The following is a 24,310-nucleotide window of genomic DNA, read 5'->3' as shown; positions in this document are numbered from 1 at the left end:
TTTATAAATATGGAAAAATACCTCAGAAAAAGCATTTGTAAATAGCCTCAGAGTGGTGGGAAAAGGTGTGAAGAGAAAATTGTTGTTACACAGAAGTCATTCATATGGAAGCAAATCTGCAAAACAAAATGACAGAAAAAGCCACAGGAGTTCTCAAAACAGATGGCAAGTAAGTTTAAAGAAAAAAATGATAATTTAGAGGTTATAGAGAAACAGACATAGCAGTGCAGGAGAGAGATACTGAAATATTAAATAACCAAAATGAAGTAGGGAAGATTTATTTATTTTTATTTTATTTTACATTTGTTTACCGGGTTAGTCTAACTGGATATATTTTCATTTTCAGTAGAGGCCCGGGGAGAAAAGCTCCAAAAATAGCATAAAGAATTTAAACAACAATACTATCACAAAGTAGTAGAAAGATTTAACAAAAATACCAAGAAATACTATTAAAGTGCAGAGATTAAATTAAACTAAAAAAAAAAAGAAAAAACTAAATAAAAAAAAATTGCATACTGGTTAAGACAAGTCTTTTTACAGTATCACATATGAGGTAGTTTATAATACAGAAGGATAGTATTTGTAGAGAGGGATAACATAATTTTAATAGTTACAGTTACTGCTTTAGGGAGATAAGCAATGTAGTTTAAGTGCAACATGGGAAAAAATGGAGAAAAAAAAAGTGGCATCAGAAGTTAGTCAGGGTTGCTGCAGGGGCATAACCAGTGTGTTTTGAGGTGTCTTTTAAGCTTTTGTTTAAATAGTGTAAGAGAATGAAGTAGAGTTAGTTCACTAGGTAATAAGTTCCAGTTTTTTCCAGCAGTGTTGCAGAACAGGGAATCACCTGCCAAGTTGTTGGTCTTGCTTATGTTAGCTAGAAGTTTACTGGAGGAGCGCAGGGAATTAAGATTTTTGTAGGGGATAATGAGGTTAGCGAGTATGGGAGTGTTGTTAGGTTGGTAAAATATCTTGTGGGCAATAGTCATTTGGGAAAATATCAGATTGTTTTGTAGTTCCAGCCAGCCTAGCTGCTGTAGATTTTGACAGTGGTGAGTTCTAAAGGGATTACCTGTTGCAAATCTGGCAATGCTATTGTAGGAGTTAGCTAGTTTGAGAAGGTTATTTTTTTTAGGTTAGCGTATATGGGTGAAGCATAAAGAAGAGTTGAGATTAAATGAGAGTGGGCAATTGTAGTTCTAGTTGTTGGAGTTAAGAAGGGTTTAATTGTATATAATGAGCCCATTTTTCTGTTTACTGTTTTAATAATGTTGTTTATATGGTTATCAAAATTAAGGTTATTGTCAATTGTAATTCCTAACAGTTTGGTAGTAGAGTCAGGAGATATAAGGGTGCCATTATTGGATTTGACAGAGAAATCTATAGGGGTGGACTTACTGGTAGGAGTAAAGAGTAGGAGCTTAGTTTTTTGGCATTCAAAAGGAGGCAATGTTTCAAGAACCATGCCTCATCTGTGTTGAATACCTTCTGAGTTAGAGATTGTAGTTCTGATCGGGAGTTAGCTGAACATATGATCATAGAATTGTCTGCATATTGTATGCAGGTGGCTTGAGGAATTGCTACATAAAGGTCATTGATAAAAAGTGAGAAAAGAAGAGGTCCTAGAATGGAGCCCTGGGGGACTCCAAGGTTGACTGGCAAGTGTGATGATAGAGTATTCTCCCAGAGAACTGCCTATTGCCTATTGCTGAGGTAGGACTTGAACCACTGAACCGCCAGAGTGTCAAGAGAAAGGGATTCTAGAGTATTTAATAAGAAGGGGGTGGTTTACCATATCAAAAGCTTTTGAGAGATCAATAAAGAGTGCAGATGAGAGGATGTTATTATTACGGTTTTTATTGATGGACTCGGTGAATGATAAGAGAGCAGTAGTGGTACTGTGAAATGGCCTAAAACCATGTTGGCAGTTAGCTAGTATGTTGTTTTGAGTTAGATGGTGTAGTAGCTGATGGTGAATGCATTTTTCCATAACTTTTGCTAAGGGTGATAAAAGAGCTATTGGTCTATAGTTAGAAAAGTCATTTGAGTTACCCCCTTTGTCTAGGGGGACGATGTGGGAGATTTTCCAAATGTCTGGGATGATTCCCTCATTAATGGTTCCGTTTATAAGGATGGATATAGGATAGGCAACTGCTTTGGCTGCTTTTTGCAGGTATTCAGATGGTAACTGGTCAGCAGAGGGAGTACAAGGCTTAAGTTTTCGGATGATGTTATAGATTAGAGTGGTAGAGATGGGTTGTAAGTGGAATTTTGGGAAGGTAACAGATGTAGAGGTAGGGAGACTTGAGTTGTCAGGGGCTAGTTGACTGGCTAGAGATTGTATGGTCTCTATGAAAAAGGTGTTGAAGGCATTGACAGTTTGATGGGGGGTATTGTGTTCAGCCCCTAGAGGGGTTGGTGTACTAGAGTGTCCTGGGTGAAGGAGTCTATTAATATTTGACCAAAATATAATCTGCAAAGCTAAGGTCCAGACTAAGGAAAATGTAAGAAAACCAATTAAAAAGCAGAGGTAAAAACAGTTATATGTATATTAGAAATTGGAAAGGTTGGATATCGATATCTCTGTGAATGAGAAGGAAACAGGACAGTGACTGACAAACAGAAAGTAGATATAATAATCATGTTCTAGAAAAGAGAGGATAGGAAGGTAGCTAACAGCTATGCCAAACAAGAAAATTATTCTTGATGTGAGATGTGGGGAGTGGGAGGTGCGTGATACTGATAGCAGCCCAACAGAAGAAGTTTAGTTTTCAGACTGAACTAGCTAAATCAGTGGCCCAAATACACCCACCAGGACCCCCAAAGAACCAAGTGCAGATTTGGAAACATTGTTGACTGCTTGCTTTAACAAAATGCAGGGGGGGGGGGGTAATACAGGAGGAGATTAGGAAAGGTCCACTGACTTACATGTACACAAATCACATTTACCAGAAAAAATATATACAAAAATCATTCTTCACTAAACATATACATTATTAAATTCATGAAAATGGCTAAAACTGAAGTATGTTAATGCTCCCTTGGCCCTCTTTCATGTTCTTGCTCCCAAGGCCATAGAGTGAGCTCCACTGTAGCCACATTCATTCCCCCTGGGATGCCAGTAGGGAAAGGCAAGAGTCAGAGGTAGAAGCTATCATTCTGTGTGCAGTTAGAAGTTGTTTTAGACTCCTTTACAGCCCTCCCCCAGCTCAGACATGGTGTAGCTCATGGCTGTCTATGTTAAACTGCCTCTGGGGTATACTACCAGACAGTCATAATGCTTAGCTAGAATGCACACAATTCTCAGCCAGGCTTACAAGCCCAAGTCCAGGTACACCATGGCCCAGTACTGCTTTTCCAAATGGCATTCCTGCAAAGAGACTCTAACTGAATCCCTTCCTCTGACTGGGTGAACTACCTTTGGTCACTCCCTCCCTTCCCTCCCTAGCCATCTCCTTCAGTGCCCAGGCTAACTGAAACCATTTTCTTTTCCTGAGTCACATCTAGGGCTCCTGCATCTCTACTCTGCACTGAAAACTTTGTGATTTGTCCACCCCTTGTTCTGTACTGTTATGTCACATCAACACTAAATCAAAGATTCTACAAAGAAAGAAAAAGAAAGAAATCGGAAGCACTTTGATTTTATCCACTTTTCCACCATAAAGTGAAAAGTGATGTTTTGCATTTCTTCTAGTTCTTCCACAACTCTTTCTAGATAGTAATACATTTCACACTAGCTCATCACACTAACACTCACACATTGCATCAACATGAAAAACATGCTAAATGCAGTAAGAACTGCATTTCCACGTCCCTTACTTCTGTAGTACTAACTCTGAAGAAAGGCAGAAGAAAACTGCATGCTGGCAAATGCAAGGAGTATTAATAATAAACTTTTTTTTATTAGGAAAAAATTATGTTTGCATAAGATTGATGGCATTATTGTGTTTGAAAAAAGGTTAAAGAAAAATTATTGGAAACCAGTTCTGACAGGATATAAATGTTTTTTTTTTTTTCTGTAACAAACATTCAAGAAAAAATGTGGTGGAGATGTTATGATAGGGATTAAAATGTATTATGAGCCCTGTCATTATTACATCTTTGATGATTTATGTATTTATTTTATTTTACATTTGTTTACTGGGAAGGTCAGACTGGACAGAGCTGTCCGTTTTCAGTGGAGGCCCAGGGAAAAAAGCTCCAGAACAATTGCTAACATACTATACATAAGATATTTAAACATTCAGTTATAAAATTGCATAAGATATTTACATAAGCATAGTGGTTTAGATATACAATTAAAAGTATAGCAGGTAGTAACATTTGATTGCTGCTCATACAGTATGTTTAGTAGAGATAATCTTGAAGATGTACTGAAAATAAGACAAGAAAGGAAAAACTAAAAAAGGAGGAGAATATATATTAAAAGGCATGAGAAGGCACAACACCTGTTTAATATTTGTTTAAGATTTTTTTAAGATGTTAAGATTCTTGCACCAAATAGTCTGGTCCTATTATTCAACCCTGGATAACATTCCCAGGGTTAATGCTAATATAAGTTTGGTTGTAATTTAAAAAAAAAAACAATTTAATTATTTTTCGACTGAGTGTTGGTTTAACTGCACATTTGATTAATAGGTAGGTCTGACGAAGCTTACTTGTGAAAGCACTGGTTATAACACAGCTAGTGCCCTCCCATAGGTTCATCTCTATACAAAATGAATGTAACACTGTTAACCAATGAGAACAGAGAGTTTCTATCCATATCTGCATAAATGAATGTAACTCTATCAACCAATGAAAACAGAGTTTTTATATTCATATTTAAATATTCCTAATGTGCTGATGCTGTACAAAGTATAACTACCCCAACTGTCTGTGGAGATGTTGTTACAAGACAACTGAAATACAACTGAACTGAAGCCACAACAGACCCTGGGAACTATCACCCTATAAGCCTGACTAGCTTGTTCAGCAAGGCTATGGAGCGCATCATCATGGAACTCATTAACAGAGACACTGGGAACCTCCAAACACTGGACCCTTCCCAGTTCAGCTTTGTTAAGGGCAGAGCATGCCTCCTAAACCTGGTGGACTTCTTTGACACAGTTACCAAGGCTATAGACGAGGGAAAGGTGGTACACACAGCCTACCTAGACCTCACTAAGGCCTTTGACACCATTCCCCATTCTGGTATTATAGACAAGCTCACCAGCCTGAACATAAACACCTACATCACAAGATGGGTTGCCAGCTGGCTCACGGACAGAACCCACATGGTGAGAGTTGCGGGAGCTAGGTCCGACTCTGAACCGGTTACAAGTGGTGTTTCCCAGGGCTCAGTCCTAGGACCCCTCCTGTTCGGCATATACTTCTCAGAGGTACAGACAAGCACAGGAGGACTATGGCTGACCACGTTTACAGACAACTGCGAACTAGGGGCTATAATTGACTCTCTGGCTGACACAGACATCCTCCAAAAGGGTCTCACTGAGACGGATACCTGGTGTCAATATCATGGCCTCAAGCTAAATGGCAAAAAGTGCATAGTCATCCCTTTTGGAAAAAAACAAAGTACCCACAAACTACCATGTAGGTGGTAGTCCCCTAAATACGGAAGATGTAATAAGGGATCTGGGGACCCACATAGAGAGTAATCTCACCTTTGATAATCACATTGCCAAAGTGGTTAGAAAATCCTCCTACTTGGCCCACCTAATCACAAAAGGGTTTGCATCCAGATCAAAAGAGGTCATTGTGCCTCTCTACTCATCACTCATCAGACCCATCATAGAGTACAACGCCTCATTTGGGATGTACCTTACAAGACACCTGCAACAGCTGGAAAGACCACAGAAGTACCTCACCAAGAGGATCACTGGCCTCAAACAGATGCCCCATGCAGCTCGACTGAAGAAACTCCAGCTGTACTCAGTTGCATACCGCCTACTCAGAGGTGATCTCTGCCTGACATACAAGGCCATGTCCAACCCAGAATTGATGGACATGCTCCACCTAAAGAAAACCTTATCCCCTTGCGTCACACGCTCTAGGGATCTAAACCTCACCACAACAATAAATAGGATCTGCTGGAAGGATAGATTCCTGTCCCAGAGACTTCCCATGCTTTGAAACAAAATCCCAATCTACATTAGGCAGAGCTCCTCGCTAACACTTTTCAAAAGAAACCTTGACAAGTGGATTGGAAACAGAAAGTTTGCCCCGGGGATCACTTCAGTGGCTCTGCTGGACAGAGGCACAGAGAACTAATCTAAGGGGACAGCGAAAGCCAACACATTCTGGATAGGTTTATAAATGCCTTCAGGCAGATAGCCTAGTACCTACCTATGAACCTATAAATAAAAGGAAGAGATATTTTTGCCACAGTGCTCACCTACCTATGTTGGAAGTTCTTCAAAAATAAAGCTTTTGCAAACCAAAAGGAAGACTTTGGTGGTTTTATTCAACTTTTGAAACAGGAAAATATGAAATCATAGATCGAGGACTGGGTTTACTCTCTTAAACTGACTTGGAAGCTTTTCTGGCTAAATTGAGTTCATCAGCTGGAATTCAATCTTTGCATGGCACTTTTACTACCTCTCAGTTTATGTCTTCATCACTCATTTCAGAAACTTCTTCTATGTCCCTTTTATTATTTTTTCCTCATCTTTTTTTTCTGTTTCTACTACTTCTAAAATTTCTTCTCTTTGTTCGTTTTCTTCTCTTTCTGTTTTCCTTATTTTTATTTTAATTATTTTGCAATCCATCCATAAATATCAAATTTTGTTATATTTATAACATTTCAATTCACATTTTTAGCATCATGTCCCATTTCCCCACAACTATAACATTTTCTTTTGTCACAGTAACTTATCAAATGTCTTTCTTTTCCACAAAAAAAAAAAAAAACTAAAAATTTCTGGGTTGTCCTCAGTATTCTACAGTACCTCTTTTCCCCTCCACATTTATTATGTTTGATATATGTATAATTTTTCTTCTTAAATTTTTAAACACAGTATTACAATCCCAGCCACAAGTTCATAAAGCCGGTTTGTCATAAACTTTTGCAATATCCAGTACTTCATTACATAAAGCTTTAAAATGTCATTCCAAAGTCTCTCTGTCTACTTGTGTTCAAAATTGCACATTAATTTTCTTTTTTTTTTGTTTCCCTGTTAAATGCTTTTATCACATAAAGATTCCATGGGCTAGAGTCTTTCTATTTTTCATATTCTCAAAGAAAAATTTCCATTGAAAAATATCTCAAATATAATACCACAGAATACTTCTTTGTTAACAAGAATAAATGCTATCGGTGCCTCATGTGTTTTTTACACCCAAAGGAGCTATTAAATTGTCCCACACTTCATACCTGTCCATTTCTTTGTCTTCCTTATTTTAAATTCTTACCACATACTTCTGTTTTTAATTTTCTTCTGCCTTCCTTTCTGCTACTCCACTTTTGCCCTCTTTAACTTTATCTGCATATGTTTTCTTTTCCATCTCACCACTATTCTTCAGGATTGTCTCTACATCCTCTCCATGTCCCACAGGAAACATCTCCTTCATTTTCTGACTCACTCTGTGCCACCATTTCTTTAAGTGAATCACCCCACAACCCTCCTGACTAGAGGGTTGTAATTATACATCCATCATTTGCTGACTCATCTCCAAACAGGTTTCTTTTAAACATTTCCTCAGAATCCTGCACTCATTCTCTGGTCTCAGTATTTGCTTACTGCTTCATTTCTTTTGCCACTCCATCTCCTTCTCTCCTTCATTTCTTTCACCACTCCATCATCTCCTTCTCCCTAGCTGATTCCCTGTTTCTCAGTGCCTGGAACAGAAATAGGAAGTGCTCCTTCAAAATGGATACCACCCACAACAATGTGGAGTAGGGGAAGTTCCCTGGGGCCCTCATCAAATAATCCTCATAGTCAGTATTTTTACCACCTCGGGTCTCCCCTAAAAAGAGGCCACTATCCTAGTGACAACTCAGTCAACAAGGTGTAAATAAATTACAAAATAAATAAATGAGACCCAAACAAAGCACATGGAGGAGATAGAATTAGTAACACTGACTTGTGAATATTTCAGTGGAAAATTACAGTACCATGACAGCTGTTACTCACTCACTAATTTAAGTACTGAGAGATTATTCAAAATTGGAAACACTGACTTGTTAAACCCATCCTTAAAGAAAGAGGAATATGACAAACCCAGAGTCATATAGATCCATAATTCTACTTTTTTGTTGTGGAAAAATAATAAAGATAGTTTTGGATAAATTACTGTCAGCATTGGATAAGCTGGGACTTAAAACCAGCATGCATATATTAAAAATAGGTCTATAAATCCCTGTAGCACAATGTCCTATACTATTATAATAGCAGCTATAAATGAAAAAGTATGTTGTGATGTAATTTATGTAGACCTATCTTCAGCTTTTGATAGGATTATATATAAAACACTGATCAATAACTTAGAAAATGTGGTCTTAATGTAATCTTCATACAATGGATAATTGTGTGGCTTACAAATAGGGCATAGCAAGTATCATACAGCAATTGAACAGGTGAAATTCTAGGTTACAGTCACATATTTGTTTAAGTTTTATCTTCAGATTTATCTTTTTAATCTGAGATTTTCTACAGGCTGTATGCAGATAACTTGAACATGGGAAACTGATTACATCTGGTGTAAACAGGGCAAGTCTGCAAAGCAACTAGACTGAGTTGGCCAGTTGAGCACAGGAGAATAACATGCTGCTAAATGCATTAAAAGCTAAGGATATGAAATTCAGCAGATGTAGATTGAAGGGTGAATATTTAATACAATTTACTGCACTTGAAACAATGTATTCATTTGAGGGCCTAGTTACACGGTTAGGGCGAACTTTGAATGTTTCTTATCAGATTAGTTGATTGGTTAATGATAGTTATAAAACTATAGGCTATATAAAAGATTTATAAAGTCTTGGAAATTAGAAATGATTATATAATTGCCTGTAAGTTACATTATACCCCAGTTAGAGAATAGAACAATGGAAACATTTTAAGGAAATTAGCATGAGTAAATTAGAAAGAGTACAGTAAAAATATACCAATGTCATCTATGAATGAGAAAGATTATATTATTATGAAAAATCAAAACAAATGAACTTGTACAGTGTCTCATGCAGATAACAGATATTTAAGAGGAGAACTTATTCAGGTATATAGAGCATTTAGAGACAACTACCTCTGGGAATGTTTAAGATTGTCAAACAGTAGCAGAGAAGTATTGGACAAACTGTGTAGGAGAGTATATAGGAATGTGAAATGGACTAATTGATTCTCTTAGAGAGCAGTGGATGCATGGAATAGTAATGTCTTTCTGCTTTTCCCGGTTAGGGGTTGCCACAGCGGAACTTTGGTCCGCTAATGATTGGCAGTAGATTTTTACAGTGCCGAGTTGCCAGCCCGGCGCCCAACCTTCAAAGAAGGCACACCCATTCACGCACGCACCTACCTACATGTCTTTAGCATCACTCAACCTCGGGGAGGACATGCAGACTCCACACAGAAGGCGCTCCAGCCGAGAATCGAATAGGAGAACCTCTTGCTGTGAGGTGACAACGCTAACCGCTGCACCACCACGACCCTTGCATGGAATAAACTATGAAATTATATTAAAGCAAGTACTATTTTAGATATTTTTAAGAACAGTTTGTACACATTATGATGATGGCTGTTTTGGTGTATTAGCAGGCTATAAGGGCATTACTGCCCATGCCTGAAATATCTGTATGCATGAATGTATGCATCAGGGAAATCAACAAAACCATGTAAACATCTTTCCCACAAAATACTTAATTTTCTAATGGTATTTTATTACTACATCCACACGTCATTCCATAAATGCAGTCACACAACAAATATGAAAGCCTTTTTCTTCATTTGTGTGAAACTGTAATGATTTCTACATCACACTCATGCACCTTACAGAGATCTCAGTCAGCTCAAGCACATATTCTACATAATATTTTGTTTAAAGATATTATTCAGATTTCACCTTTAGCATTTCACAACAAAAACAGATACATTCCCTGTTCTTGTCTGCAATTGTAACAGCAACTTGGACAGATTTCACTTTCAATTTTAATATGATCATGTATGAATAAGTACATCAGCTTATGAATAAGTATGAAGAGATTCTTCCAGATTTGAGACATGGACTTGTTAAACCCATCTTTAAGGGAAATGGAACAGGACAAAGCCAGAGTCATACAGAGCCATAATTCTATTTTACTTTCAGGATTGAAAGAAGACAAGTATACTCCTACTTTATAAACGTGAGAACAGGAACGGGAGAAAACTACACAGCAATTCATTTTCAGAAAACTACACACCAGTTGCCATTAGTTTGGCAGTGGGAAAATTGATGAACTCACTCACAAAATAAATTTATATCAAGTAATTAAATGCTAGTATGGCACACGATCCTTGGCATCACAGATTCATGGCAAGAATGTAATGCCAGTCAAATGTGAGTGAGTAAGCTGTATATAGTTTTTCAAGGCACCCGACTGTTTTACACACAAGGCTACTATGCAGACTTGGTGCTTTTTATCCCAGGGCTGTATCTGTTGTGAAATTTTACTGCACAGCAAGATATAATGGATAACAATAAATGAAATATCATCCATGGTGATGGCAGATAGTTACTAGTGGTAAAGTGCAGTGCTCATTTCTGAATCCATTACTTATTTACTGTTTAGGTAGCATTGTCGCCTCACAGTAAGATGATGTCTGGTTCGATTCTCAGCTAGAGTGTCTTCTGCGTGGAGACATGCATGCATGGGCGTACCTTCATTGAAGGTTGTGCGTCAGGGCTGGTAACTCGGCACGTAAAAATCAACTACCAATCATTAGCAGACTGGAGTTCCGCTGTGGCAACCCCTAACCAGGAAAAGCCGAAAGACACAACAACAACAACATGATGGTGGACAGAACTATGTCTCCCTCTCTATAGAGTATACACAAATCTATACAGTGATGATACAGCAAGTGAAATGGACTGAAAGAGAAAGGCCTTTTCATTATAGACCAATGCTAAATCATCTTGTACTCAGTACAAAGAAGTACAAAACAACACAAGGGATAACATACTGACAGCAAAAATGGAAAGGAGTCTTGGTATATCAGCTAATTTAAAAGTGAGTAGTGTGAGTATGTAATAAGGAAAGCTACTGAGATTTTAGGATGGACACAGAGCGGTAATACAAACAAAAAAACAGGAAGTTATCCTTTCACTGTACAGGCATATGGTGAGAGTACACCTGAAGTATTGTGTACAGTTTTGGGGAACACACCTCTGCAAAGGCAATAACCAAGTGGAAGCTGTGCAAAGAATGGTAACTGATAGTGAAGCTTTAAGACAGAACACCTCAGGTGAGGAAGAAGAAGGGATTCAGAGTGAGAAGGGTAAAGGGAGAGAAATACTAAAGGAATTTGGGAATGCATATTCAAGAAGAAAGGAGATTAAGTATATCATGGTCCTTGCAAAACAGAAAAAAAAATTGCTTACAAAGATATTTCAAAACCTCCCTTTTTAAGGCATTATGGCAGATATGTAAACTGCATCTAAAAAGTATTAATATCTCAATACAATGGCTGAAAAACACATAGTAAATCTTCAAGCTTTTAATAATGAACACCTCTCTCTCTCTTGGTTTTGTGCTTTGGAAGAATACCATCTGTCTAATGACTTTCTGGGATTCATCACGAAAATTCTTTCAACAGTGACTCCATTATTTCACATACTTCAAAGTAAAGCTGACAAACTATGTATGGCAGCCTCTTTCATGTACTTTTGCAAAGAGATATTTCATCTGTCTTCCCCCAGTCTTCTGGAACTGGTTTATGAAGTGTTTCCCTGAACAAAACAGACAGTGGTGCTATTAGCACATTCTAAGGTATCTGTGATTCACATGTGGTTCAACTGCTTCATTCATCATTTTGCCAAGTTATTTTTCTTCAACAGGTACAGCAGCATCTACTTCCTTTGAAAATCTGCTCATGTTTCACTGCTGCGCTCTTGCACCATAACCTTCTCTGGGAAAGCAGAGGTATTTGTCAAGTATTTATTTTTTCAGATGAAGCCATCTCCCTTTCTTACTCTTTAGGCCTCAGTGTCTAACACCTTATCCTCCTAATCTCAGTAATGTAACAAGCATATGCTTATGTTTAACTCAGGAGCTAACTTCAGTTTGTGCCTTTGTTCACCTGGCAGCTTTCCATGTCTCCTGTGTCTGCCTACTGATGCTGCCATGTTTTATTAATGCTACATTACCTTCTATTTCTTGAATGGCAACATTTTACCATTATTTTTCAGTTACTTTCTTTAAGACGCATGGAGGCTTTCTATTGTTCTTTAGTTACTTGATGCTTAAAGAAGAAACATGGAGGTTTTCTCTTATTCTTTATTTAGTTAACTGATGCTTAGATTTACTGTTTGTGATGCAAGTCTTTTTTGGTGACTTCACCTAGCTCCCATTCTGTTTACAAAATCATACCTGAGACATACAAGCTGATATAAACAAAAAGCTTGTTATCCTATAAGAACAACAGTTACAATCACCAGTTCAAAGTGTTACATAACATAACATCAGTAGATATGATTCAACACTGGTCTACTTACATTTATGATGGCATCGGTCTGAATGTATTCCATATCGGAGTCCTTCAGTCCCAGTTCTTTGCCCCCTCTCTGGGTTTTGCTGACAATGCCTGTTGTTACAGTATTCTGCAGGGAGAAAGGGCTACCAACAGCTACCACAAATTCACCAGGCCTCAGGTCTGCAGACCGCCCTAGCATTAGCACAGGAAGTGGCGTCTGTTGAGAAAACAACAGAACTCAGTAAAAGAAGTCAGTTGCGATCAGAAATCTGTTTTAGGCCAATGACAGAACAAATTTTGCTTCTTTTCTATGACTGAATTGTTACAGAACCAACTCACAGTGGTCACTGAAACACATATCTCTGTCTAGCCCATATACAATGATAAATGCCATAGTAAGATAACCTGCTAAAGAATCTATGTTTCATAGGAATCATGGGAAATTTCAAGGCAGCTCTGTCTTGACATTTCCCACCCTAGACAGTACCTTCCCTCTCAAGGGGGGTAAACCATTCATGCCCTGGATGAATTTATGACTACCCATCCAATTATCTGGGTCTCACTTGAAGGACAACAGTGTATCATACAGCTTTATTTGCAAAGGTTGGGGGATGGACACTGATTAATGAATCTCTTTATCTTGTTTTATTAGTCTGATGAAGCAGATTTAGATCCCTGGTTTTAGTATTTATGCAACTGCTTGACTTGTGAAGATACTGGGGATCTTGGACCACTGGGTCCCTGAATGCATGGAAAGCAAGGCAGAGTTCTCCTCTGAGGAGTCTATTTACAGAAAAAGGGATAGTGCCTCTAGTCTTTTCTGATGGCTTATGTTTTTTAAGCCCGTGATCTTCATAGTTAGCAACCTCTGGAGTTTGTCCAGTTTTTTGATATATCTAGTGAGGTACAGGGGGACATTATATTCTATAATCACCCTTATCAGTGCTAAGTATAAGAGAAAATACAAAAAGTGCAGTGCACTTTTTGTATTTTCTTAGTTAATTGTGTTATTCGAGTTTAAGTATAAGAGAACATTGATCTCTTTAGATCTGCATGACATTTATTTGGCAATTAGCTGTGCTAAATAGAAGGATTTCCTGACCACTGTTGTTACACAGAGATCAAAGAAGAGGGAATTATCAACCCAGGTTTCAAGATGTCTAATTCTATTTTTATTTGAAATGGGATATTGCCTATGCTGTATGCTATGGGAGGGGTTGTTTACCAAATGCTTCAATGCTGTACTTTATAGCACTTAATTTGAGTCCATTTTTAGTACACCAGGTATTTATAAGTTCTTGAAGGACGGCTTGAGCATCAGAAGCGGGTATGACAATGAATTACAATTTGCGGTCATTACAAATTTGGTTAGTCAGAGGTCTTGACTCTTGGTCTGGAAGTCAGAAAAGTAAATATTGAATAAAAATTATCCCAGTACTGAGCCCTGTGAAACACCAATTACCTTCATATTTTCTGATGCGGCCCCTGCCACCTGCACTGTGTGGGTTCTCGCTTTTAACAAGCTGCCTATCCATCTCGCCACATGTGGATATATTTATAATGCATGTAGTTAACTAATTATCACAGAATGAGGAATAGTGTCAAATTCCTTGGCTAAATCAAGGTAAGCCATAGGGACTGTGTGAATGTTGTTAACAGATTGTGTTACCCTTTTGAAGAAGTTCACCTGATTCATTATCCAAGATATAACTTTTACAAAGCCTAACTGTTGAGGGTTTAGCCTGATGACATTTTTAATGGCATCATTTATCGGGTCAGTTATAATGTTACATGGCCTTGCAATTGAGACTTGTCAGATCGATGGGTTTATAACTCCCATTATCCCTTGTGGGGGGTGGCACCTTTACTGAATGACATCATCAGTCCTGTGCATCATTCTCTTTGACTGAGCCTGTAGTTAGGCTCAGGTTAAATAGTTAATGGAGTGTTTCCACCAGGGTACATTTAATATCATTTCAGCCAAGTGTATTACCTCGTCCCATGGCGGATGTGTTTATGGTCTTAGACAGAGCTTTCAATGCATGTTCTTTATGATGATGGATGGTTGACAGATACCGGGATAGGAGAGCTTTGGACATTCATCTCAGTAGTAAAATTTACACTGGATCTGTTTGCTAGTATATTGGCAATATCCACTGAATTCAAGTAGATATTGCCATTATGTATGAATTTTGTGCAGTTTTGGGTATTGTTTCTTAATTTCTTTAAACAACTAAAGAAGGATTTGTAGTTGACCTTGGCTTAAGATACTAACCTACATTCATGGGCTACTTTAGTGGATTTAATAGTCTTTTTTAAATTTTTAGTCAAATTTCTGATATTCTCCTTTACCCTGTGTCTTTTGATTTGGTATATATTTTAATGATCTTTTTCATTTTATTGTAGATTTTATGTATGTCAATAGACCACACGGGTGACTTGCTTTTAAATTTGTCATTATACTTGGATCTGGATGGATCTGCCAGTTCTTTACTTTTATCTAAGTGGGTGTAAAACTCTTTTGTGAACCTGTTTATTGAAGTGATGCCTGAGGTGATGTTGCTATAAGTAAATTTAGACATTTTATCATAGAATTTGATTATATTTGTATATGAGAAATCTTTGAATTCTGATATATTGGCTTCAGTGGGTTTAGATAGTTTGAGGGAGAGGATTACTAGCTTATGGTCTGACCTAACAAGGGAAGGAGTTACCAGGGGTTTTATGCATGATGAAGCTATATTCATAAGTATTAGGTTAAGAATATTTCATTCTGTAGTTAGGTTAGTAACAATCTTGACCCAATGTTTTGTTTATTAGAGCCAAAAACGTCTGAGCATATCTTACACTGAAGGTTTTGCCACTCTAGTTTATTGATGGGTAGTTTGAGTCTCCTAAAATGAAGGAGATCTTGTTAACAGAGAATCCATTCAGTACATATGACAACCTTATATGAACGTCAGGGGACATGGAAGTTGTCCTGTAACAGGTGATAAACTGACAGTTGGACTTGTTTAGTGTTACCTGGAGTTCAATAAATTACATTTGTGGGTCTCTGGGAATCTGTCTAGAGGTGATATCATGTCTAACAAATATAGATAAGCTACCACAGTTGCCATCAGTCCTGAAAGTATGGTAGCTGCAAACCTAGGTATGGAAGGACTGCTTTCTGGACATATAAACTTGGTTTCAGTGACCACACATACACAGATGCCTTTCCAATACAGAAATGCCTCAAGATCAGGCAGCTTGCTGTTGAAAACCCTGGCATTGAGCAGAACCACCTTAACATGATCCTGTTTAGGTTCTGATAGACTGGTGATACTGAAATGTTTATTAGTTGACCTCTGCATAAAAATACACTATGGGGCAGTAAGGGCTTTGGCCAGAATGTGAAAGCCTTTGAATGAGAGGGGAAGACAATCCTTTGGAAAGCAAGTAGGGTTATCAAGCATCTTGTTCCATGCTGACTCATATTGGACCCCCCCAAGAATGGTACCAGTTATTTAGCCAATTATCTTTTCTTTGTAGCTATACATCATTCTTGGAGAAGATGTCTTGCCTGCATTTGCAACATGCATGAAGAGTGACAGGTCTCTCTCCATATTCCACAGGGTTTTGGGCTTTACGTCATTCATCCCCACCCTCACATGATGCAAGTGTTCTAAGGGTCTTTGAGGCATCTGAGGTCTTGGCACCCAAAAGAAGAACTGCTGTAACCTCATCTTTGTCCAGCACAGTGAGTAGGAAATCAGTGTGCCTCACTATGGTGTCACTGATCACCAAAATCTTTTTGCTTTTGGAATGTTAGGGTGTGCTGGATTTGAGACCATTTGTCGCTTGATGAGTTTTAAGGGTATGTTTGGATGTGATGCCGTGTTTGATTTTTAGTCTAGAAGGCTTAAGGATTTCTAACAGCATCGGCATATGACATCACATTTTGTGTTGCAGTGAAATGTATAGACTGTGGTGTATTTGTGTGCAGCTAAAAGTCTGTATTTTTGTGAGAGTGCAGCCTCCATATCTCTTAAATATCTGCATCTCTCACAAGCAGAGTTGTTTAGTAAGAGTTCATTATCTGTGAGCAAGAATCAGTTACTACACTAGTGCTATGAGGCTTGCAACAGAGGTGAAACAAATAGTCTGAGCTTCCTCTTTGTGCATAGAGTAGTAGGTGTAACTCATTCACAGAGCTTTATAACTTAAATTAATTCAGTGATCTATAGTTTATTGAGACAGTTTCAGTTTTAAGGTGGACTTAGTTTATGTAGGTCTATTCAAATAAATTAAGTAATTTGGGTAGTATGAGGTTGTGATAAGCAGAGAGCAGGAACATTTCATATCTTCAGACTGTAAACTATGTAAAGCAGCTATGGGCTGAATTAGGCAATTCAGTGAAACTGTAGATTGCTATAAAGATCTTACAGAGTACAAGGTATGTGGCTCTGCATGTGGCATAGCTACACATAGCTTACCATACTGGTATGCCTCAGAATTTGGATAAATTAGGCTATATTAGGTAAAAGTGAAACTGAAAGTGCCTACATGTGTGGAGTGCTTGTTCCAACACTGCTTGCCAAAATGCAGCTCTGTGCAAAATAACACAAACACAGAAAGTGAGAGAATCAATAAAAATAGATAAAGCTCTAATAGTGCTAGCTTTCCAGAACTACAACAATTACCCACCTGTCACCAGAATAACTACTACTACAAATAAGGTGACTCACACCCCTGGTCAAAACTGTTTGCTGTAACATTGAAAATGAAAATAAAAACAGTGAAAAATGCAACAAAAATGATCAAATCCACTTAAAACACAAACTCAGTCTAAAAGCAGTGGAAAAGTAAAGCAAATTTAACCTTTAGCCACATACCGCTGTAACTTTGAATGTTCAAAAAAACACAGAAAAGTGCATAAAAAATGATGAAAACTAGTGACTAACAAGGCAGTTGTATGTGTAGTATACTAAATGTACACTCTTTTGCTTTTCTGATGCAAAATAGAATCAAAATACCACATTTCTTGATTTTCAACTTGTGCACTGAAGTATAGATTCTGGAAGTGTTAGAATAAAGACAGGAATGGTGTGCATCTCTGCACAATATGAAAAAATGGGAAAGTGACAGAACCAATGACAAAAGAGCTAAAGTTCTAATCAATAATGCTAGCTTTCCAGAACTGCGGTAATTACCTTCCTGCCATAAGAACAACCATTAACAATTTCAAGATAATTCACACACCTGGCCAAAACTAAATGTTTGCTGTAAGTTTACAACTGAGAATAAAAAAGAGCAAAAAAGCGGCAGCAATTAAAAAGCCTACTTAAATGCGCAAAAACACTTTAAAGCAGTAGAACACAAAGAAACTTTATTAACTTTCATCTGTAGCTTTGAATATTAGATAAAACACAGAAAATTGCAGCAAATGTTAGAGAAAACACTTAAAGCAACTGAAAATAGCAAGGTGACTGTAATGCCATAAAATAAATGTACGTTTCTGTTTTTCATGTAAAATTGAGCCAACATGCCTTTTTTTGATTTTCAGCTTATGCACAGGAGCACAGCATCTAGCAGTCTTAGAATAATGATAACAATGACACTCTGTGCATTATAAAACAAACAGGGAAAGTGAGAAAGAAAAAAAACGGCTAAAGCTTTAACCAATAGTGCTAGCTTCCTGGAACTGCAGTAATTACTCTCCTGCCACAAAAAATGTTCACTACTAGCTCTAAGATAACTCACACACGTAGCAAAACTCAATGTTTCCAGTAGCTTTTAAAATGACAATGAAAACAAAGCAAATAATGCAGTCGCAACGAGTAAACCAATTTAAAAGAACACTAAAATTGCTTTAAAAGCATTAAGGAGACAGTAACTGTTGGCTAAATTCAGCTGTCACGTTGAATCTCAGATTAAAAAAGAGAATAATGCAACAAAAACAGAAAAAAAAACAGCTACAACTACTGAAGATAGTATGTCAACTGTAAATGCAATAGAATAAATGTAAAACAGCTACAACTACTGAAGACAGTATGTCAACTGTAAATGCAATAGAATAAATGTAAAACAGCTACAACTACTGAAGATAGTATGTCAACTGTAAATGCAATAGAATAAATGTAAAACAGCTACAACTACTGAAGATAGTATGTCAACTGTAAATGCAATAGAATAAATGTAAAACAGCTACAACTACTGAAGATAGTATGTCAACTGTAAATGCAATAGAATAAATGTAAAACAGCTACAACTACTGAAGATAGTATGTCAACTGTAAATGCAATAGAATAAATGTAAAACAGCTACAACTACTGAAGATAGTATGTCAACTGTAAATGCAATAGAATAAATGTAAAACAGCTACAACTACTGAAGATAGTATGTCAACTGTAAATGCAATAGAATAAATGTAAAACAGCTACAACTACTGAAGATAGTATGTCAACTGTAAATGCAATAGAATAAATGTAAAACAGCTACAACTACTGAAGATAGTATGTCAACTGTAAATGCAATAGAATAAATGTAAAACAGCTACAACTACTGAAGATAGTATGTCAACTGTAAATGCAATAGAATAAATGTAAAACAGCTACAACTACTGAAGATAGTATGTCAACTGTAAATGCAATAGAATAAATGTAAAACAGCTACAACTACTGAAGATAGTATGTCAACTGTAAATGCAATAGAATAAATGTAAAACAGCTACAACTACTGAAGATAGTATGTCAACTGTAAATGCAATAGAATAAATGTAAAACAGCTACAACTACTGAAGATAGTATGTCAACTGTAAATGCAATAGAATAAATGTAAAACAGCTACAACTACTGAAGATAGTATGTCAACTGTAAATGCAATAGAATAAATGTAAAACAGCTACAACTACTGAAGATAGTATGTCAACTGTAAATGCAATAGAATAAATGTAAAACAGCTACAACTACTGAAGATAGTATGTCAACTGTAAATGCAATAGAATAAATGTAAAACAGCTACAACTACTGAAGATAGTATGTCAACTGTAAATGCAATAGAATAAATGTATTTTCCTGCTTTTTTGATGCAAACTGGAGTCAAAATGCCACTCTGATAATAAAAAGACTGCATCTGCTTTCTGAACTTGCATTTCCCCTAGTTGGGCCAGTAAAGCTGCATAGTTAATGTTTTCAGATGATAGGCAATAATCCTGCCTATTGTTTCATGTCCTCTTATGCAAGGCTTGCAAGCTTTACATTAAGGATGACCATGCAAAAGCTGGATCTTTTATCCACTGATCAAAGGAAGTCAAAGGCAAATATATTTTCTAAAACTCAATATATCGGATGCCTGCATAAGCTATCAGTTCAAGTTCCTCATGTTACTGTACTTTTTGTACTGTCAAGAGTGGGTAATGGTTGTCAGCCAACAAGGCAAAACCAATTGGACTGTGTGTTGTCATTTATATGCAATAAGGTTGATAAGCAGGAAGTACAGCTGAGTGCACTTACCATAAATGTAGGTGTTCAAGTGTATTCACTGTTCCAGTCTCGACCAAGGGCCTTCACAGTAGTTAATCCCAACAGTCAGGACTGCAACAGTGAAACACAAAGAACATCTGCAGGTGTGTGTGTGTGTGTGTGTGTGTGTGTGTGTGTGTGTGTGTGTGTGTGTGTGTGCGTGTGTGTGTGTGTGTGTGTTGGGCAGGGGGGGATACTGCTGTTACTATTCCAGTACAAATACATTGTCTTGAAGAAATTAAGGTTTTACGCTATAATACTATCCTATGCTATACTAGTGTCTTCTGTAATTAAAATTGATCAAATATACAGCATATGCATTTGGGTGCACTATTTCACTGATGTTTCTGCTTGTATCTTCTTTACCGTACATCCAGTCCACACTACCTTAGATCTTTTATATGTCTGTGTGTGTGTGTGTGTGTGTGTGTGTGTGTGTGTGTGTGTGTAGTGGTGAGTTTTATGTGTTTGTATGTTTACTGTGACCTTGGAGTTAGTATATATAAGTAGTGGGGGTGTAGGGGGTGCAGGAGGATTTGCCCCCTGCTTATAGGTAGGGTAGGTGTGTTTGTTATGTTGTGTTTGTGTGTGTTGTTTTGTTTGTTGTAGTGTCATTAGGTAGGTATATGTGTGCTTGTTTGTGTGGTGTTGTGTGTATGTGAATAATCGCGATTTCGAATTTCACAGTCGTGGGTGTCATTTTTTGGGCTTTCGGCTTTATAGTCCCAAGATACTAAAATTTGGTATTTTACTATTTTGAGATTATAAAGTGAATCTATATATATGTATATATATATGTATATATATATATATATATATATATATATATATATATATACACATATATTCACTTTATAAGCGCAAAATTCTGAAATCTCGAATTTCAGAATCTCGAGACCATAAAGTGGAAAATCCAAGTACCCAAAACCACAAAACCGCGAAAGCCTAAATCCCGAAACCACAAAACCGCGAAATTCAAACTCCCAACACTTTCAAACACCAATACAACACACACGCACAAAACTAAACAAGCACACACACCTATCCTTATTATATGGAGGGGGGGCAAGCACCCCCCCATGTGTGGGGCTGCACCCCCCACTTAAATATTCTAACTCCAAGGTCGCACTACATATACACACACAGACGAAACACCACCACACAAACTACATTCCTCTCGCACACACACATCACAGTAACAACACACACTAACACACACTACAGCCCCTACCCAACACCCTTAAACATAAACACCTGAATCCATGAACACAGAGCATCACCGGAACCGCTAATTCAAAATCTTCCGCATTCGAAATTTTGAATTTCACATTTCTGGGGTTGCGATCTTCTGATCCTTCCACTTTATGAGCTCGAGATTCTGAAATTCGAGATTTCAGTATTTTGAGCTTATAAAGTACTCGTGTATATATATATATATATATATATATATATATATATATTATGAAAACTAATAAATCTATGCATATATACTTGATTTAGAAGTAACAGTAACATAAGGAAAGCACGTTCATCCTCAGATCTGAGGGTTGACTATAGCCAGTGCTAAATGTTATTCCACAGATGGGTAAGCATGCAACTCTATGTGTTTGTGTGTGGTGGGTGCTGCTGGTCCTAACAAGATGGCAGTCTAGTGTATTTTGCTCTAATGGTTGATAACAGTTAAAAGTTCTTTAATTCATGGGATTCAAAGGTGTTTCAAGGCAATTTAGTCCCACAGCCATCAACACCTTCCCAGTACTCACTTTCAGACTGTACTCCCTTTCTGAGGGAGAGCTAGGCTAGTTGGTCCTGGGGTAACATTAAGGGTACCCATCCAGTCATCCAGGTTCTGTGTGAAACATGATAATGTAATGCGCAGCTTAACCTAAAAAGAAGACGTATATCAGAGAAAAGGTGGCACTTTGAAATGAAATTGTGTCTCCATAGTGTTCTGTTTATCTGCTCCACAACTTCAGTGAAGGGTATATACAGAAATGAATGACGTTGCACCTATTAATTTCTGTAAGAAAACCTTTTTTCCTAATTCAGCAGATGGTTCAGCAATTTCCAGCTATTCTAAATGTGAAGTTGGCAAGACACAGATGTCTATCCCAGGAAATTAATGAGACTCAGAGGCATGCTTCTTATGCATTTCCCTCAATTATACTGTAGTGGTACAGTGCAGCTTGGACAAAATGAGCACAGTATGCTGCAGCCAACATTTGTGAATAGAGACCACTGTCTTTTGTGGACTTCAATGGTTTTAAAGGTTTCTATTTCCAAACACTTTCATGTGTTCCAAGTGTTATAAATGTTGTAATGTTTGAATGTTTAAGACTGCTTACAGGTTCATTAACATTTTATTTCACTTTTTGGCTGGCAATAACCTTTTTTAGCAGCTTAACTTCTGACATTTACATCTAAGGTTGTACACATTATTTTATTGTGAAGGTATCCACACACTCTGTAGGTTTGAATTCTAATTTAGTTTTCTGTATGCTTAAGGCAGCAGTACAAATTTTTTTGTGACAGCAAGGCAGGAGGTCTAGCAGTTCTTGCTGTAGCCCATAGGAAAAGGTAGAATTTATGGTGCTGCCTTTGTTGTTGCAGTTACTGTCATAGACTATACTATGAATAGGTGCAGGTTGGGTTTATCACTTGAGTGTTGGTTGACATGTGCATGAATCTGCCATTTTGGGACTGGAAAGAATAGAAAAGGCTCAGAGAAGATCACTGGGGTTTATCTCAGGGTGTTATGAAAGATATAATTTACCTTTGTCTTTAAACATTAATAAGGAGGAAGACTGTGTTTAAAAGAATGAAGTTTGGGTGCAGAAGATCAAGGGTGGAGATAATCAAGGTGGTTTGAGGCCTTTAATATCTGGATTTCGATATGCCGGGTGGTTCTAAACTTACCAGGATGGTATAGTGGCCCAGTGATATAGGTGCCCCTCAACTGTGTCAGGGGAAGGACTGTTTATGAATAAGATGAGCTTTAATGACAATTCCAGTCATTAATTTAAATGCAGGGGAGGTTAGTTAAGGGCAGCATGCAGGCAGAAGATGTACATTGGGGTGGCTTGGGGGGCTGAGGAATTCAGGATATTTGAAAGGATAGTGAGAATGCAGTAATGATGAGAAACAGTTGAACAATGGAAAGGGGAGCAAGTGAATTTACAGACTGTTCTGCTGGGTGATGGATTTCTGTATCTTTGGGGAAAAAAATAGATGGCTCCATTATTTCCATGGAACTGTGGGGTAGTACTGGCATTTCTGATAAAACTGCAAAAAGCCTCAATGCAGCCTAGCTGTATCACATGAGTCTCCAGGAACAAAAAAGGTACTAGGTTAATAGAAGGAGAGGTAGGAAGGGGGCACGCATAGAGACTGGGTAAATGGTATGCAGGGACAGGAAGGTAAAAACTGGGTTATCAAGTAGAATGCAGGGATTTCAGTAACCCAGTAAAAGGGGCTTGACTACTCCAGAGATTAAAGATGGCACTTGCAAGAATAACATTCATGCATGAGACTAAGCTGTTCTGTTGGGAGGCAGGGAAGTTAGGAAAGCAATATTACAAGGTAATGGAGGCAGAAGGGTGAACACAATGCTGGATGGGAGGTAATAAGAATGGTAGAGAATTAGGTTGGTATATCAGGGCACTAGATTAGCTTGATTATAGGAGGTTGGTACTGGTCTGCTGTGTGAAAGAGGGAAATAGAGTGGTATTATGTGCATTTTATGGGCTGAATGAAGACAATGCAGAGTTCTGACAGGAGATCTTTGAGAATTTAGGAGTCAAATGAAAATGATGATAGGGTTTTAGGGAGTTTTTTAGAAGCTATCCAACATATACGGAAACTTGATAAGGGTGCTTCTGGAAGGGAGAGGGTGACTCTGCTATGGTGATGGATGTGGCAGTGGATCACAGGTATGACATGGTGAAAACAATTAGGAAGTGGCAGAAGAACCTGTGAGAGGGTGATGAAAGGTGGTTTGGATGAAGTGTGGCAAGACTGGTGAGGATGATAGAGCAGTACATATTTTCAAGGAATGGGAAAGAGTTGAGCTAGATGACGTCACTTCTTTCTGGTGGAAGGGATGGGAATGGACATGGGAATTCATATTATATAAAAATGCTTACCAGATCATTA

At 37.6% G+C, this 24,310-nt stretch overlaps 1 protein-coding gene across 1 annotated transcript in view; it reads right to left on the bottom strand.

The window, feature by feature from the left end:
- The window catches only part of HTRA4 (HtrA serine peptidase 4), an 853,851-nt gene that overhangs the window by 402,560 nt on the left and 426,981 nt on the right, over positions 1-24,310 (bottom strand). The window contains exon 4 of the mRNA XM_044084333.1: positions 12,679-12,873. Coding sequence (XP_043940268.1) covers positions 12,679-12,873 — 195 coding nt within the window. The remainder of the gene's footprint in view (positions 1-12,678; positions 12,874-24,310) is intronic.

This window comes from Protopterus annectens, chromosome 9.part0 (genome assembly GCF_019279795.1).
Source record: "Protopterus annectens isolate FY-2018-M chromosome 9.part0, PAN1.0, whole genome shotgun sequence".
NCBI classification, from domain to species: Eukaryota; Metazoa; Chordata; order Ceratodontiformes; family Protopteridae; genus Protopterus; species Protopterus annectens.
This window is presented reverse-complemented; position numbering and strand designations above follow the sequence as displayed.